At 35.9% G+C, this 17814-nt stretch overlaps 2 protein-coding genes and 1 long non-coding RNA gene across 10 annotated transcripts in view; 2 read left to right on the top strand and 1 right to left on the bottom strand.

The window, feature by feature from the left end:
* The window catches only part of ASB4 (ankyrin repeat and SOCS box containing 4), a 227253-nt gene that overhangs the window by 134468 nt on the left and 74971 nt on the right, over positions 1 to 17814 (top strand). The window lies entirely within an intron of this gene.
* Positions 1 to 17814, top strand: part of LOC106504960 — a 71985-nt gene that overhangs the window by 31578 nt on the left and 22593 nt on the right. The window lies entirely within an intron of this gene.
* PDK4 (pyruvate dehydrogenase kinase 4) lies at positions 2122 to 15300 on the bottom strand. Its single transcript, NM_001159306.1, is given in 11 exon segments — positions 2122 to 4364; positions 6059 to 6172; positions 6472 to 6582; positions 6787 to 6885; positions 8656 to 8732; positions 10922 to 10999; positions 11455 to 11541; positions 11707 to 11891; positions 12639 to 12710; positions 13866 to 14007; positions 14961 to 15300. Coding segments are annotated over 11 exon segments (1224 nt in total). The 5' UTR covers positions 15076 to 15300; the 3' UTR covers positions 2122 to 4220.

The raw sequence follows: 17814 nt of genomic DNA on the forward strand, positions 1-17814 counted from the left end.
CCTGCTCCATTTGTTCATGGTGAGGGGGCTTAAGGACTTCTTACATAAGCTCCTGTGAAATTACTAAATTTTCTCAGTACTTTTCATCAAGACACACCAAAATGACCTGGAGATTTCATGCACATTTGTAGCTTTGGTACACATCTAAGTGTAAATATGGTACTTGAAAGTATAGTAGCTGAAAGAATAATAGAATAAAGAAATTATAAGGCCAATGCCTAAACTACTAACTCAGAATAATCTCTCTTTGTACATGTGATTGAGGTTAAAATTAAATACTCATTTCAACTCACATTTGACATTTGGGAGAAATGGTTTAAAGACAGTTTTGCTGATAATCCCGCCCACTTTGTTGAACTTGATAATTGGTATCTTTCGGGGGTACACACATTGATTCAAGTAAAAAAAAAAAAGATGTATGTATGCATCAAAGGAGAATTGTGGGACTTGAAGTCTTTCAGTTTTTATGTAAATGTGGGTGCAGTTTTTGAGGCTGGTGCATATGCTAATCTCCTACCTCCCAAGCAGCTAAATCCAAGAAAACTATACAGCTAAATCTCGTGTGTGTACACATTTGCTTGTGTGTGTCTACTCATGTGCTTCCTTCAGACACAGCGCAGTACTTCTTTCACAGAAAAAGGAAGGAAGGTAGTCAAGCAAAGGAGAGTGTCATTGATGAAGGGATTTAGAATAGGTTCTTTAGGGGCTAATGCCTTAGGTTGATGCCATTTCTTAATTCAAATCTGATTTTGACAAGATTTTAAAGTTTAGTTATGACAGACTCATTTCACCAATTTTCTTTTATTCTAATTGCCTTTCTTTTTTACCTTTTCCTTTTTTCCCTCCCTTTCTTCTTTCCTCCTCCCTCCCCTTTTTTAATTTGCAAAACTTTGAAATAAGGACATTATGGGGGTACACAGAGAATGTTGTCTCAAGATAAAGTAGGATTAAATTAGTGAAGAAAGTATGAAGACAGCAAAAGTAAAACATGTCATCACTTAATTTAGTACTTCTTATCCTATTTCTACCTGTTATTCAGATATTTAATCCATAAATTGTTAGGGAATCTAAATTATCCAGGTAATTATTTTGGTAACTCCACTGTATTTGTAAATACAGACACTAAGTGAAACTTTAAATTTACCAAAAAAATGTAGAGAATACATGCACTGCAAAAATGATTCTTTCAATCTATACATGTAGGTAAACATACATGGTAATATGAGTTATTGGGGCACAGCCAAGAAAGCAAGGACAATCAATTTCTGGAAAGCTATAAAATATTGTCTTTGTTTAAAAGTTAAGATTTTAAGATTTTTTTTAAAAAAGGCTATCCAATATGTAGCTAAATTAGACTTGACTATAAAGTGAGGAAAACTTTTACCACAAATTCTTCTTAGTTTCTGTTAATTTGAAAAAAGAACTTTAACTTACTCCAGCCAGAATGGCCATCATCAAAAAGTCTACAAACAATAAGTGCTGGAGAGGGTGTGGAGAAAAAGGAACCCTATTACACTGTTGGTGGGAATGTAAATTGGTGCAACCACTGTGGAAAGCAGTATGGAGATTCCTTAGAAAACTGAAAACAGAACTACCATTTGATCCAGCAGTCCCACTCCTGGGCATCTATCTAGAGAAAACCAGACTTGCAAAGACACATCTATTCCGATGTTCATTTCAGCACTATTTTCAATAGCCAAGACATGGAAACAACCTAAATGTCCATCGACAGAGGAGTGGATTAAGAAGATGTGGTACATATACACAGTGGAATATTACTCAGCCATTAAAATGAACAAAATACCAGCATTTTTAGCAACATGGATGGACCTAGAAATTATCATCCTAAGTGAAGTCAGCCATACAATGAGATGCCAACATCAAATGCTTTCACTGACATATGGAATCTGAAAAAAGGACAGACTGAACTTTGCAGAACAGACTGAACTCACAGACATTGAAAAACTTATGGTCTCTGGAGGAGATAGTTTGGGGGGTGAGGGGATGTGCTTGGGTTATGGGATGGAAATCCTGTGAAATTGGATTGTTATGATCATTATACAACTACAGATGTGATAAATTCATTTGAGTAATAAAAAAAGAAAACTTTAAAAGACTATCTAAATATAAAAATATTTATTATAAAAATTATCACATTTCTCTGTACATAGCCTAGACATAAAAACACAATTTATACATTAATAATACAAGTGGGCCTGAACAGTCAGTTTCCATCCACTAGAATCCTAAAACTCTTCCTTTGCTTTCACACATACCAACATGGACTATTTCTATCTTATAGAACTCCATTTACACAGTTGACGTTATTGAGATAACCAACATTTCTTTTTCTCTAGTGTTTTAAAGATAGTTCACAGTGTTTGGTTTAGATATTAATCAACTGCTTTAAATCTTTGGTACATATGCCTTCAAAATTTACATGCAAAAAATGTTTAAATTTCAGTAAAAAGTGAAAAGTCAAATAACCTATTGCAAATGGTTTTGTGTAATCAATAAATGCATAAGCCAGAGTCTGACAATTAAAAAAAAAAGTCACTTCCAGGACATCTGATGATAAAATCTGAAATCCACAACAGATAGTTTGACAGTTCTATGACTGCTACCAGCAGCACCACAACAATAGGCTATGAGAAAATTAAATACAAATGTTAAGTTCAACATATAGACACTACTGGTTATTTCATTAACAAGAAAATGCTATTTTCTATATCCCAGTTTAAAACATCAATTTGACAGAGAAAAGTTTATCTCATAAAAGCCTATTCTTTTGCAAGAGTGAGAGAACTATTTAAAGAAGCCATACCAATTCATCCTCTTGCCAATAATTTACCCATGAAAATATGGATCATTTCTTGCAATAATTTGTGGGGAATATAGCAAGATTCTTGCCTTCTGCTTCCCTCTGTCCTTCCTTCCCTTCCTTCATTTTCTATTTCATTTTTTTATTCCTTCTCCAAGAGGAATGTGCTAGACTGCTCTGTCAACCTGCTCATTATTCCTGAACTCCCCAAAAGTTCCGTATGCATTTCAGCTTTCATGCATTAGCTCTCAATCTCAGTGATTCATAAATGAAAGCCTCAGTGGCATAAAAACCTTACTCCCAGGCTATTTGTTTAAAAGACTCCAAGAAGTATTAAAATTCTAATGTTCTTGAGCCATTTGTTAATTACAAATTTTTTAACCGACATGTTAAAAATGGTGGAGTGTAGAGAATATATTTAAAAACATGTTATCAAAAATACATCTCTTTAAGCCTAGAAAATATATGCCTTTGTATTACCACCACTGCAGGGTAGAGAATAGCCCTTCCTACTGAGTTCAGTTCCGAATGCATTATTTCATTCTGTAACACTGGTTTTTCCAATCTACTTCTGTTTTATCTATCTTAACAAAGCAAGGTGAGATTTTGCTCTCACTTTGACAGTTCTTCTCTCCTTCCCACCTCCAACATCCTGAATTCAGTGCATATTTTAAAATTCAACCAAGAGTAGGCACATGGCAATATGTGTTCACTTATTACTTAAGGTGTGAACAGGAAAAGCAGCATATAAAGGCACTGTATTTATCAAAGTCTTCTTCTGAGCTTTTACATAAGCCCATGCCTTGGCTATAACTCTGAATAAAACTAATTTGACTCATTCCTCCTCATTCAAAGTAAATGTTATTTCAATCACGGCCTTTCCATCTCCAGAGTGCACATATATGAAATGTATGTTTACATACATTTCTAATCATATGGTATAAAACAAGCCCTAATCCTTTGAATGGCAGGGAAGTACTGGTATTTTGACACCTGATAATCGATAAATACCAGTATCTTTTGACATCAACCAGCAGCCTAAAATATCAGTTGAAACTGTTAGCCCACATCTTTACCTCTCACTCTTTCCCATTCTTGTTGACAAAAAGGTGGAAAACTGAGGCTTATTTTTTCTTTGGGATTTGAGATAAACTCCTGAGTTATTCTAAGTTAAAAAAATTAGAATAAAGAACTGGCCAGCCATTGACTTCTGCCATCCTGCACTGCGCTTGCCTGGGTCCCAGAAAAGGGCTTTCTTCCTCTTTGAAGTTGTGTTTTGAGCAAGGAGTTTTTGTTGCTGTTGTTTGTTTTTGAGTACAAGACTTCACACGCACACATTCAGGAAGCAGCGTTGGCTTAGACCCACTTTGATCCCTTAAAGTGTCCCAAGGGTCCCTCCTCACACAGCCACTTTTTCCTTCGCCAAGTTCTTTGGTTCTTTGCTTGGGATACACCAGTCACCAGCCTCACTGCTCATCTGGTAATGTTTGAAGGCTGATTTGTTAAAGACTGGGAGTTTTTCTATAGATTCAGAAGACAAAGCCTGAAAAAAGAGGGAGGCAAAATCAAACCAAAGAAATTATTCATGGCATAATTTGTACCCGAAGTGATTACTGAAAATAAATTCAGAAGCAAGTATTCAGCAAGTATTCAAATATTCAAATACATTCTCTTAATTGATTTAGTTATAAAAGCATACTAGAGCCCATGGTATGCTAGGCACAGTATAAAAGAAAACTGAAAAATAGATATTATATGCACTCTACAGGGGCTGGAATAGTATATATACAGTTATAAATTAGGGAAGAGTAATTGTGTTCAATAGTTAGCACTGTCCTGGAGTTCCTGTGGTGGCACAGCAGAAATGAATCTGACTAGGAACCATGAGGTTGCGTGTTTGATCCTTGGCCTCGCTCGTGGGTTAGGGATCCAGCATTGCCCTGAGCTGCAGTGTAGGTTGCAGACGCAGTTTGGATCCCAAGTTGCTGTGGCTGTGGCGTGGGCCAGCAGCTGTAGCTCCGATTAGACTTCTAGCCTGGGAACCTCCATATGCCGTGGTGCAGCCATAAAAAGACCAAAAAAAAAAAAGTAAACATTGTCCTTTGTTTGGATTCTGCTGATGACATAGAGTTGAATAGCAATAGGCAAACAGGTTTTCCAGGCAAAACCTTTGTATATGTGATAAAGTGAGAGTCCTAACCTGACAGGATTGATCTACTACTAAAATCTGGTACTATTAATCTATAATATATTAATCTCTCCCAATACTTTGAAGACACTTTTACTATTTAAGAAATGAATACATTAACTATTTCAGGTGTTCTAGGATTATGTGGCAAATAATTCCCTTACATAAAATGGGAGCCTGGAAGGTTAATGTTTTAGTGGCTTATAACTGTGAATATATTTTCAGTTGAAATAGTTGGTAAATGATTAATGATTTTCAGCTGAAATAGTTGGCAAATGAATCAGGACAGTGACCTTAACAAGTAAATTCTGAGATTATCAGAAATGGAAAAAACATGTACCAAGTTTTAAAGTTTAAACAAGAAATGTCAGACACCCCACTGACAACTCCTGAGCAGTCAGCTCCTCTCCATGGATTTCTAATAAGGTCAGCTTAAGGACTTGAGTATCTTTACATCAGTTGTTTTTTAGGCTGAAATATTATAAGCATATATGTATTTCCCACAAGTCTAAGTAAAAGAAAAGTATAGCTATTGCAAACTATTGTCTTTGGAATGGATAAGCAATGAGATCCTCTATATAGCACTACGAACTGTTATCTAGTCACTTAAGATAGCGCATAGTAATATGAGAAAAAGGAATGTGTATGCGTGACTGGACCACCTTGCTGTACAGTAGAAAACTGACAAAACACTGTAAACCAGCTATAATGAAAAAAAATCATTAAATTAAAAAAAAAGTACAGCTATTCTCACAGATGCCAATAAGAGTTGCCTTTTTAAAAATTCAAGTGAGCATCTCCTCACTCAGAAACTAATGTGCTTCTTGGGAAACCATTTTGCTTCATTGAGGCAGTAGCCTGGCCCCCTTCCTTTTTGGTATGTTAACCATATTAAATATGAAATAGCATATCTACACATACCAATGATTTGTGGTCACTATTTGCATTAACTCAGTTTGGGGTATTCACTGTGGATAGCAGAACTCAGGACTGTTAAAGAAACAGTCTTTTCAGAAATACAATTTTTTTCTTTTGGGTTTAAAGGATACCTTTAGGTAGATGATAGCATCCGTTCCATATCCTGGCAAAGAGTAGAGGTTTAGATCTCCTTGGAAGTACTTGGCATAGAGACGAGAAATTGGCAAGCCGTAACCAAAACCAGCCTAGAAGGGACAGATCAGTTACTGACAAAGAGGCAGCCATTATCTTTGGAATATAAAATGTAGGAAGGAGTTATATGCCCTGAAACTGATGTCCTTGAACTTAAAATATCTTCTGCTGCCAATCAGAAACCCCTTGTAGAAATGTTTCACCATTTTTAGCCTGCTTTATCATTCTTTCTCATATCCCCTATGCCCAGTTTAACTGAATTGATTAACTTGCCTAAATAATTCCTTATAATCCTTGCTCAACATTTAGAACTAGGTGGCTAGGATGAACTTAGCCATATAATTGGTCTTACCAAAGGAGCATTCCGGGAATTATCCATCACAGGTGTTGGTGCTGTAGAATACGTGTAACTGAAAAGACGGTCAATGATCCTCAGGGGAACACCACCTCCTCTGTCTGAAATCTTATACAAACAAACAAGTCATTAGAGCCACATGTTAAGAATAATGCACATTTGTCTATATAAAAATGTCCTTCCTTCATTTAAAAGTTACTTGGTGTGCATGACTTTGATCTATTGCCCAAAGCAGAGAGCTTTGTTATTATTGACTCTTTTTAAAAAAATTCTCTCAAGAAAGACTCAAAAGAAAAAACAGCGAATGTTTACCTTAATTGTAAGATCTTCTTTTCCCAAGACAACAATCACCTCAATTGGTGTCAGAGAAGGCCAGTTTTCCTGGTGTTCGACTGTAGCCCTCATTGCATTCTAAAGAAAACAAAACCATAAGGAATTCGATGGCAGAAGGACGAGAGATAATAAATAACTGTTTTTTATGTTTAAAATAAAAGCAGCACAGAGGGTAATTCAAAGTTCTTATTTTTTTAAGTTAGTAGTAAAATAGCTCTGTAAATAGCCATTTATGAATGTGTCATACAGGACGTATAATGAAAAATATTCATTTACCATGTAATATAGCTCCTGGGAGTAATGTTTAATGGAAAAACAATTCTGCTAGCTGTCAAGTTCTTATTTGTAAGCTTAATTTAAATGTAGAAATTGGTTTTTATAGTCCATTTCCTGACTCTCTCTTTTTTGACTTTCCATTACATTTTACATCTAAGCACCAAAGACTATTACATAACAAATAAACAGTGAATCATTGAACCAATTTATTGGCTTTTATAAAATTTGCTGGGAAAAGGTTGTTACTATTTAAAAGGATAGTAAATAATTCTAAATTAAATTTCAATTTGCATTTGATTATCATCTTAACTTTTACCAATGATGGCAAAATGACTGTATAATTTGGGCCATTCAATTTGAAACTAAATCAAATCAACAAAAAAGTATCTTTTGTCCTTTAACAGAGAAGAAACTCAAACAAGTTTTCAGACAACTCTTAGATGAATGTCATACAGATAAAGTTTTGGTTCATTTTACCCATTTCCCTCTCTACCCTTCTTCTGGTAGGGTATCTACTTTCTAGTTTCTATATAATAATATTAAGTTCTAATCATTAGCTTAAGTGAAATAAAATAGATCAGATGTTTGTAGTCCAGTCAACACCTCATTGCAGTAACATTAGAACAAGTTAGGAAACAGTAAGTTCTGAGAAGAGTTATATCAAAATTAGAGGCAGAGTTCACTTTTTTAAGGCTTCCTCCTCTTCAGGCCAGGAGACTCTTAGGAAGCATCACAAAGCTTCAAGTGTTTTTCTATCTTTTGTTTAGTACAGGGTTCTAGTTTGAGCTTAGAACCTGGGATAGGATTTGACTCTTAGTATCTGGCTATCCCAGACAAGTATTATCCACATCTTCTAAGAGCTTGTTAGAAACTCAAATTCTCTGATCAAAAGTATTAAAATAGCAGGAACAGGCTTAAGAATCTGCGGTTGCACAGGCCCTCCAGGTGATTCTAATGCACGCCGAAGTCTGTGAAGCACCATCAGTGTGGACTGTGGGCCCAGCAGCATCACTTGGTAGCCTTTTAGAAAAATTCAGAATCTCAGCCCCATCCCAAACCCACTAAATCAGAATCGGAATTTTAACAAAACCACCAGGTGATTCAAATGCACATTAAAGTAGATCACTGAAGGAACTGTCTTCTAAGTATTTTCTAGTCATAGGTTAGAGCCCTGCCACCTCCAATAATTATGGATCTGAACCTCTGGATCTGAAGTTGGTCCAGCCTATGGGGGTGGAAGTTAACAAGACCTGGGTCACTGAGGTATTACTGTATGACCTTCCTTAGTGAATGCATGAATGACTGGTGGTTTGTTAGACACATGAAGAAATAACAGGAACAGGGGTCATTGTGACATAGTGATCATATTGTGCATTCTCAAATGCCTGTTGATGCTACAAGGAACCAACCGCATGTACGCTCTCAAACATTAACTGGTAGCTTCTTTCTGTTAGCAGCACAGAGCATGCTTGGAAGAAGATAGTGAAGCTCCTGTTTAGTAGAAAATGATAAAGGAAATAAAATGTAACCAGTGAACTTTAAAAAAAATGCAGTCAGTGTGAAGTGTTTTACCTTGAATAGTTCAAAGAGCATATGATGAAGGTGAGATGGAACATACACAATATGAATTGGTTGACCTGGAAGTTTTCCTAGAAAAAAATTTAAGCTCATTTAGAATTGGTAAACAAATATTTTATTAAACTTTCATATCTATTTGATTAATATTTTCAATTTAAACAGGATTGGAATACTCCCCATCCTCCTCACTCTAAAATCCTACCCTAGAACTTTCCCTTTTAAATGGTAAACACAACTAGCTTATTTTCAAAATGCTATTACAGTTGCTACCTTGTGTTCTATGAATAATTTTTGCATTTCTCTGCAAATGTATAAAATTAGATAAGTATAAAACAGGGATGCTCTAAATTAGATTACATGGATTATTTCTATTTTCAAAATTTTTGTACTGGACAATTTCAGAGTTAAAATTGTATGCATTTTAAGAAATAAGTAAATATAAATGTAAGTCTACACTATAACATCTAAATTGATGCTAGCTAGCTATAATTTTCATATTTTGAATGCATGGAAAGTAACAATCTGATTATTTTTTATTTTTATCAACTAAATATTAAATTTTTTAGGCTAACTATGCTTAAATTTCACCAAGAGGCTAAAGAAAACAGGAACAAAAACCTCATAATACTCTTTGAAAAGAAAAATAAAACTATTATTCTTTGGTGTTCCATGCCTTGGCAAAGTCTGAGTCAGAAAACAAGGTCTGGCACAATCCCCTCTTTATTTTATCATACAGGTCAAGCAGTTGATCTGCAAGTATTATGCAACAATGCTGTTAATGCTTAGAAATATTTTTCAATCTTTATTTGTACTCATGCTTTTATTTTAGCAATTAATTACATTTCTCTATCCCAAATCCATGAGTTGGGCTACTCTCTTTTTTTAAAAAAATGTTACTGAAATATAGTCGGTTTACACTGTTGTGTTAATTTCTGCTGTATAGCAAAGTGACTCAGTTAAACACATATATTCTTTTATGTTATGGTTTATCACAGGACATTGAATATAGTTCCCTGTGCTATAAAGTAGGACCTTATTGTTTATACATGCTATATATAATAGTTTATCTCTGCTAATCCCAACTTCCCAGTCCTCCCCTCTCAGTCTCCCTCCCCATTGGCAAGTACCAGTCTTTTCTCTATGAGTCTGTTTTTATTTCATAGATATATTGATTTGTGTTGTATTTTAGATTCCACATATAAGTGATACCATATGGTGTTTGTCTTTCTCCAAGTTAGGCTACTCTTAATTTGAACAACTTGATTTTAATTCTCACCACCAACAAACCTTGTTCCTGTGTAACTATTACTTGAAAAAGATTTTTACTTTGAGTTGAAAAGAGAAGGTTATTTCAGTTTAAATATACCATCTTGGTTTGAGAAGCAGCTATTGGATAAGATAAAAATAGTGCCTTGAAATCATGGTGTCATTACTTCAGTCAATGTGAGAAGACCTTATCTTTTTAGAATTGACACTACTGAGGTATGCTTTGCTTCGGAAACAGTGGTATGCGAATAGTGAAAAAAAATTAATTATTGGTAAGAATATTTAACATGAGATCTACCTTCTTAAATATGTAAGTGTACAATATAGTATTGGTATCTATAGCAGGTCTCTAGAACTTACTCATCTTGCATAACTGAAATTTTATACCCACTGAATAGCACAACTCCTTACTTCCCTCTTCCTTAATTGTCTAGCAACCACCATTCTACTCTGTGCTTCTACAAGCTTGACTATTTCTGATACCTTAGACAAGTGCAGTCATACAGTATTCGACCTTCTATGATTGGCCTCTTATAATGGAGTTTACAGTATTTTTGTTTTTGGGTCTTACTTTCAAGTAACTTCTTTAGAAGCATATTTCCACTACCAAGTTGTTGTTCTGCCCCCCTTATCCCCGTACTCTGTAGTAAGCAGTCTTTCTTTGATCTACGGTACTAGAACTTAGCTGCTATAAATCCTAAATTATTTGTTCAGACCATTCTTCTTTATCAATTGTCATCCTATTATAACTGAATATACTCAAATGGAACTTCCCAGTTAAGGAAAAGATAATCTTGGCTTCAAAAAATGTGTACAAATTCTAAGCAAGTCCGGAAGGGAAAAAAGGAATAGAAATGTGTACAAATTCTAAGCAAGTCCGGAAGGGAAAAAAGGAATAGAAATTGCTTTGTATTTAGAAGAATTAATCACACTGGGAAAATTCATCTATGGATGAATTTTCCATAGATTAAAACATATTTAATTCAGAGCTTACCATTCACTTGTGTGAGCTTTAATTCTGGAGATGTTAAATAATACTGATTACAGAGCATCTTGGAACACTCAAAGGCATCTGGAATAGAGGGTTTTTTCATAATAATTAAATGAATTTATGCCAAGTAAAATTTTCAAGTGATCTTCCATCAATTTAGATTAAACTACCTTTAATCTAAAATATTCATTGGGGTATAGGTTTATGTATATGAAAAAATAACCTTTATTAATATTTTATTGAAGAAAAAATGAAAACAATGTTTAAGCTATAGCTGTAGGAAGACATGCACTTCAGAAATCAAACTGTATGAAAATATGGACCATTAGCCATTGATGTTTGGATTTTTTATAATATTATAAATGAATATTTAAACATCTGATTTTCCAAAGCAAAGGAACTTCATGACAGTATTTATAAAAACATAAATGGAACACTTTGAATATAAATGCACTAACAGAGTCATCTCAACCATAGATATATCAATCAGATAGTGTACATTTTCAACAGGGGAAATGCAGAAACTTAGAAATTACCTTGGACCACTGCTGCCACATCACAGTTTGGGTCAATGCTGCCAATGTGGCTTGGATTTGCTGTCTGTAAGTCACTAAATATCAGGACTGTTGAAAAATAAAAACGAAAGGATATTATTATAAAAATCAGGATAATAATGCTTAGAAATACCACTGAGAAAGTGTGACCCACCAAGGAGCAAAATACCTAGTTAAAGGATAGCTTATATTCCACGCCCATCTATTTATCATGGCCATGATGAAGTAACTTACTGTGTTGGTTCATCAGCATCCGGGTAGAAATACGGTTCATGTAAAATCGATCCAAGAAATACTGAAGATTTTGGTTGGTGACAGGGTCAACTGTACAGGCATCTTTATACTCCAGGATTCCTTGTGCCATTGTAGGAACTACATTATGGTGTCTATTTCGAACTTTGATGAGAGTGTCTACAAAACTAAGCCAAAACACATTTATGGTTAGTAAGAAGTCCAAATAAGTTTCATTCATATATTTCTTGGATTACTGCAAAGAAGGTTACAGCTTTTCTTAAGTACCCATCTAAACAAATCAAGTGATAAAATGTTGGATGCAACTTTTTTAAGGTTCCCACACTGCAGATTCTTTGACTACAGTAGAAGAGACAGCTTCATAAACAGATTTATTTTGCTTTTAGCTTACATATAAAAATGCCAGCTCTGGGACTGGTGTATTCTTTTTAGTTGTTCATTTAAAAAATAATAATTAAAAATGAGTAATATTGAAGATGGCTCTAGAATGCCACTGTGAAAAAACTTAAAATTTCTTGTCAGATTTAGAAAAGATTCTTATTTCTTATTATAGCCAGAAACTCTGTTACTCTGAAAGAAAATGTTTACTTTCCAGTGACACTGACATGCAGTCATATTATGTAACAGTAAATTCTTCTGCAAATCTAATCATGACTCAATTTATAATAAAAAATAGATTTCCTTTTTTTTTTTTAAAAAAAAGTCCTTTACACTTTTCATACTCAGCATCATTTTCAATGTCATAATTCTCTATCATTTTTTAAAAAACCAACAAGTCAAAACTTGTCCTTTGTAAGGGGGTAGTTATATATTATTCAGGATATTATAAATTATCCTTTCAGTTAGATCTAAAAAAATCTGATGTCTAGAAGTATTCAAAGTTTCAGACACTTATTCTAATGCATAAAACTTACTCTGCTAATACTTTCTGATCCTCTGGGCTTTTCTCATGGAATTCTACCAACTCCATCAGGCTCTGGATATACCTGTAAAGTGACAGACATGCTTTAAATTTTAAAATTGAATAGTCAGTTACCAGTGGCTGAAAATAGATTACTTTTTTCAAATGATTTGAAATGAGAATATATTATGTTAAAACTTTTCTCCAAGACATTTGGAAAACCGTTGTCTTAGAAAAAAGAAAGCTACAACTTTAATCCTCACCTTTCTAACTTAAAATTTATGTTTCTTTTACTATCCCAGAGTAGCATTCAGTTTTGTTTCATTTGGCAAATGTCTTTTTTTTAACAGCAAAAGCATTTAAACAACTTTTACAGAAAGACTTCATGGGTTTTTTTCCTACTGTATTTACTCATAGGTGAGTAGGAGTCTTGAAATTAGCAGTAAATACTATGGTTTGAATATGTTTCCAAATGCAATAGTTTAATGAGTGTATGTATAATACTTTTATTTATTAAATCAATGGAAAAAGCTGTGCAGTCAGTGGATTAGAGTGAAGCTCTGGTGCCTATCTGCCTTAGAGCATATCCTGGCACTGTTCTCTAAAAATCTGCTCTTGGGTTATGTACTCCCTCTAAATCAGTATCCTTATTTGCAAAATGAGATACTAACTGACACTGAGTGCTGGCTGGGTGCCAGGTACTGTTCTAAGTGCTTTTTCAATTGACTAGCTCATATAATTACACTTAACTATCCCTTTCAAGCATATACTTTTTTCTCCTCAATAACAGATGGGGAAATTGAGGCATAGGTATGAGACACTTGCCAAGGAGTCCACGAAGAAGAGGCAGAGGCAAGATTTGAACCCACAGCCTGCTTTGTTCATTTGTTTGTATGTAACAAAGATTAGGCTCTCTCTAAATAGTAGTCACCTGTATCTATTTCTAGGATAGGATTCCTTTGTAATATCAAACTGTCTTATTATTTAAAGTACAAATTAATATAACCAGAAGTAAAAACTGTATTGTGAAAGTACCTACTTTTTCAGGGCAAAATATTTATAGCTTTATAATTGCCCTTATAACTCACCCTAAATTAGTAAAAATATTATTTTTATCTTTCAAAAGTATTTAATGTTCAGGCCACCTGTTGTCTAATTATGATGTTAACATATTACAAGAATTCTCACTCAGATCCCTGTCTTAAAACTAGATACTGTTTCAGAATGGTTCATCACTTACCAGCTCTTAACTAATTGCACTGAAGAGGTATTTACTAATCGATCAGGGAGGATATAAATTTCCTTCAGGATATTGGCTAGCCTCACAGGCAACTCTTGTCGCAAAAATGCAAAAGAGGTTCTTTCACATGCATTTTCTGAACCTGTAATAAAATATTATTTAGTTTTTGGGAAAATGTATAAATTATATATTTGAGTAGTATTAACTATCCAATATTGAGCACACACATAAATATATTACAAAATTATATTTCACTCTCAGTTGGGTTACTACTTATAGGTAATTCAAGAGTAAGCATCTTCTTTATTATCTTTTGTCTTTTTCTTTCTTAAAAAGTGACCAAATATGACAAATATTATTTTTTCTTTTTGACAAAGATTCTCTTTTCATAATACCCCCCAATATGAATCTTAGTATTCATAAAAGAGTGCAGGATTCAATCAAATGATGATGTCAAGGAGACATCATTTATATAGTCTTAGATGAAACTGGAGTGAGGGGATAAGGGGAGGGGTGGGAATCCTGATGTTTCCAGACTGGCGATAAATAATACCACATTTAAATCCTTGAAATTTTCTTTATGAGATTTCTGCAGAAAGTTTGTAAATATTTGCAGCAGTAATGCAAATATATGGATGGTAAAGAGACAAATTTGTTAGGAATGCAGCGAGATGAACCCTGTGGAGGGATGAAGGGTGGCTCAAGGCTAAAAATCTCAATTAATCTGAGGCTAGTTTATAATATTAGGAATCTTCTTCAAGATGTAGTATGCCCTGAAGAAGGGTATAAAGTTGTTAAATGGTGACTGAAAGCAAAAAGTATTTTGACTGAAAATTTTGTACAGTAAGAGAAAAAGATGAGCTCAAACCATCCAGCATGTCAGGCTGCAAGTGGCCTTGGCCTGCAGGCACTGTCAGAAAGAAAGCAAATCTAACAAAAGGCAAAGTGTACTAGTGTTGAGGTTCCAGGGTTTAATAGGAAAGTATACCCCAGGTGTTTTATGTAATGGACCCAGCCCTCCCTACACAAGGTCTGAAAGTTTAAGGCAGCTTCCAAGTCCCTGCACCCCAAGCTGGGCCTTATGTCCCCACTCACCGAAGTCCAGCAGCTGCTTTATGGACAGCGGGGATGGGCTGTAGCGCGAGAAATGCTCGACCTCTCGGGGAACCAGGGAGCCAGCGCTGCGCATCACAAAGCGAGCCGCTTTCATCCTGATGCCTGTTCCAGACTGGAGCTGAGGCTGGTTGGAGGGGTGAAGGCTGCCAGAAGCAGGACCTAGGACCTTGTAGGGCGCGGGAGGGGCACGTCCCTGCGGAGAGAACAGGTGGGGTGGTGCTCCCAGACCTAGGCTGAGGTTCCGGGGTGCTTCTTGGTGGAGGAATGAGGCACTGAGTCGTAGGAGCAGTAGGTAGCCTGAGACTCAGATTGGTGTCCTGTCACCACCCGCGCCTCCCAAGGTTTTATTTGTTCCCCTGCACGCCGCCCCCCCCCCCAACTCCAAAGGGGAGGAGTCACTGGGACTAGGAGAAGCTTCCTGAACTTAGGTCCAGGCCACTCAGCTCCGATAAAGAACTTTGGGCCCCGCCCCACGGACGCGGAGGCTTTGTGCTGGAGGCTGTAAGGGATAAAGGGGTGGGAGGAAGTCGACCTCAGGAGGTGAATAGAATTAAGATCCGCAGTTTGGAGGAGGACTCCGGATAGCGTGGGCGGGGCAGTGGGGGCGGGGCGGCCCAAGCTTGTCCTTGTTTACCAGTGAGAAGCTGTGACAGTGTCACGCATTCTTGGCCAGAAACTATTTCCAAGAATCTGGGCTCCAGAATCTCATTGGTCGTTGCTAAGAGCGCGGCTTTTACAGTAGCTAATCAGCTGTGTCTAAAAGTATGGGATTCTCTGCTGTTGGACAGCGAAAATATTCCATTCCTGGATAGTACACGTTGTAAGGAACTGGAAGTTCCTTTTGCAGACTTGAGGCGCAGCCCAAAGTACGTTTACTTTCTTGTGGTGACAAAACATTAATTTGTTTATTCCCAGTAATACATTCTCTCCATTAGGTTTAACAGTTAATTAAAAACAAAATTAAAAAGGGATTAATTCGTCAGTTTGACTCACTTTTTTCCCCTCCCATCAGAGAATTTGCTCCCTCTTTCTTCCTGTGTGAAATGTACTTAATCCAAACCTTTGCCGAAGACATTCTTTCCCACCCGTAAATGTCCAGCACAAACTCTATGCTGCAAGATATCTTCCTAATTGCCTCTCCCCGCTCCTTCTTCCGAATATGGCTTTTGTCACTTATGACATTAGTTGTAGCTATTTATGTTCTTATTTTGTCCCTCTCCCTGAAAGAGATCAGGTTTGGAACCATGTCTGGTATATCTTTCGGATTGCTTACTCTCTTTGTTGCTACCCAGGCTTAAACAGTTGCAAAAATTTGGGGAAAATTCCACATTGCCTTTCCAATTGATGTATAGTTGATTTTACAATGTTGTGTTAGTTTCAGGTGTCAGCACAGTGATTCAGGGATGTGTGTGTGCTGTTTCAGATTCTTTTCCCTTCTAGGTTATTGCAAAATACTGATTATAGTTCCCTGTGCTATATAGTAGATCCTTGTTGGTTATGTATTTTACGCATAATAGTGTGTATGTTAATCCCAACCACCTAATTTATCCCTCTTCCCCCGTTTCCCCTTTTATAACCATAAGTTTGTTTTCTATATCTGTGGATCTATCATGTTTTGTCAATAAATTCATTTATATATATTTTAGACTCCACATATAAGTTATATAAGATATTTGTCTTTGGTTTACTTCACTTAATATGATAGTCTCTAGGTCCATCTATGTTGCTGCAAGTGTTATTATTTCATTCTTTTTTTTTTTTTTTTTAATGGTCACACCTGCAGCATATGGAGGTTCCCAGGCAAGGGACTGAATACGAACCACAGTTGTCGCTTATACCACAATTGGAACACCTGATCTTTTTTTTTTTTTTTTTTTTTTGTCTTTTTTTTGTCTTTTTGCCATTTTCTTGGGCTGCTCTCGTGGCATATGGAGGTTCCCAAGCTAGGGGTCAAATCGGAGCTGTAGCTGCCGGCTTATGCCAGAGCCACAGCAACACGGCATCTGAACCGTGTCTGCGACCTACACCACAATGCCGGATCGGATCGTTAACCCACTGAGCAAGGCCAGGGATCAAACCTGCAACCTCATGGTTCCTAGTTGGATTTGTTAACCACTGTGCCACAATGGGAACTCCATCACCTGGTCTTTTAATCCACTTTGCCGGGATGGGGATCAAACCCGAACCTCTGCAGTAACCCAGGCTGCTGGAGTCAGATTCTTAATCCACTGTGTCATGGCAGGAACGCCATTCTTTTTTATAGCTGAGATATAGATAGCACATTCTCTTTATCTATTCCTCTTTCGATGAACATTTAGGTTACTTCCATATCTCACCTATTGCATGTAGTACTGCAGTGAACATTGAGGTGAATGTGTCTTTTCAAATTTTGGTTTTCTCTGGATATATGCCCTGGAGCAGGATTGCAGGATCATATGGTGGTTCTATTTTTAGTTTTTTAAAAAACCTCCATATTGTTTTCTATAATGGTTATACCAATTTACATTCCCATTCCCACCAATGGTGTAGGAGAGTTCCTTTTTTTTTTTTTTTTTTTTTTTTTTGGAGATAGGTTTTGATACCCCTATGATTTGTCTTTGTGTATTCTGAAGCCTTTTTTTTAAAAAAACATACTTGCATAGCTTCATGCCACAACAACAAAAATGTGTTCAGGAAGTCAAAAGACTAAATAAAAGTCTCTTTGATGAAGCAAGTAAATTTTAGGTAAAAATTCCTTCCTTTTTCTGTATTACCTCTCTAGAATAGAAGTAAAGGAAAAGTATACATGGGCTTTTCTTACACTGTGTGTGGGATCTGGAATAGGCAAAAATAC

The sequence above is a fragment of the Sus scrofa genome, chromosome 9 (genome assembly GCF_000003025.6).
Source record: "Sus scrofa isolate TJ Tabasco breed Duroc chromosome 9, Sscrofa11.1, whole genome shotgun sequence".
In the NCBI taxonomy this organism is placed as follows: domain Eukaryota; kingdom Metazoa; phylum Chordata; class Mammalia; order Artiodactyla; family Suidae; genus Sus; species Sus scrofa.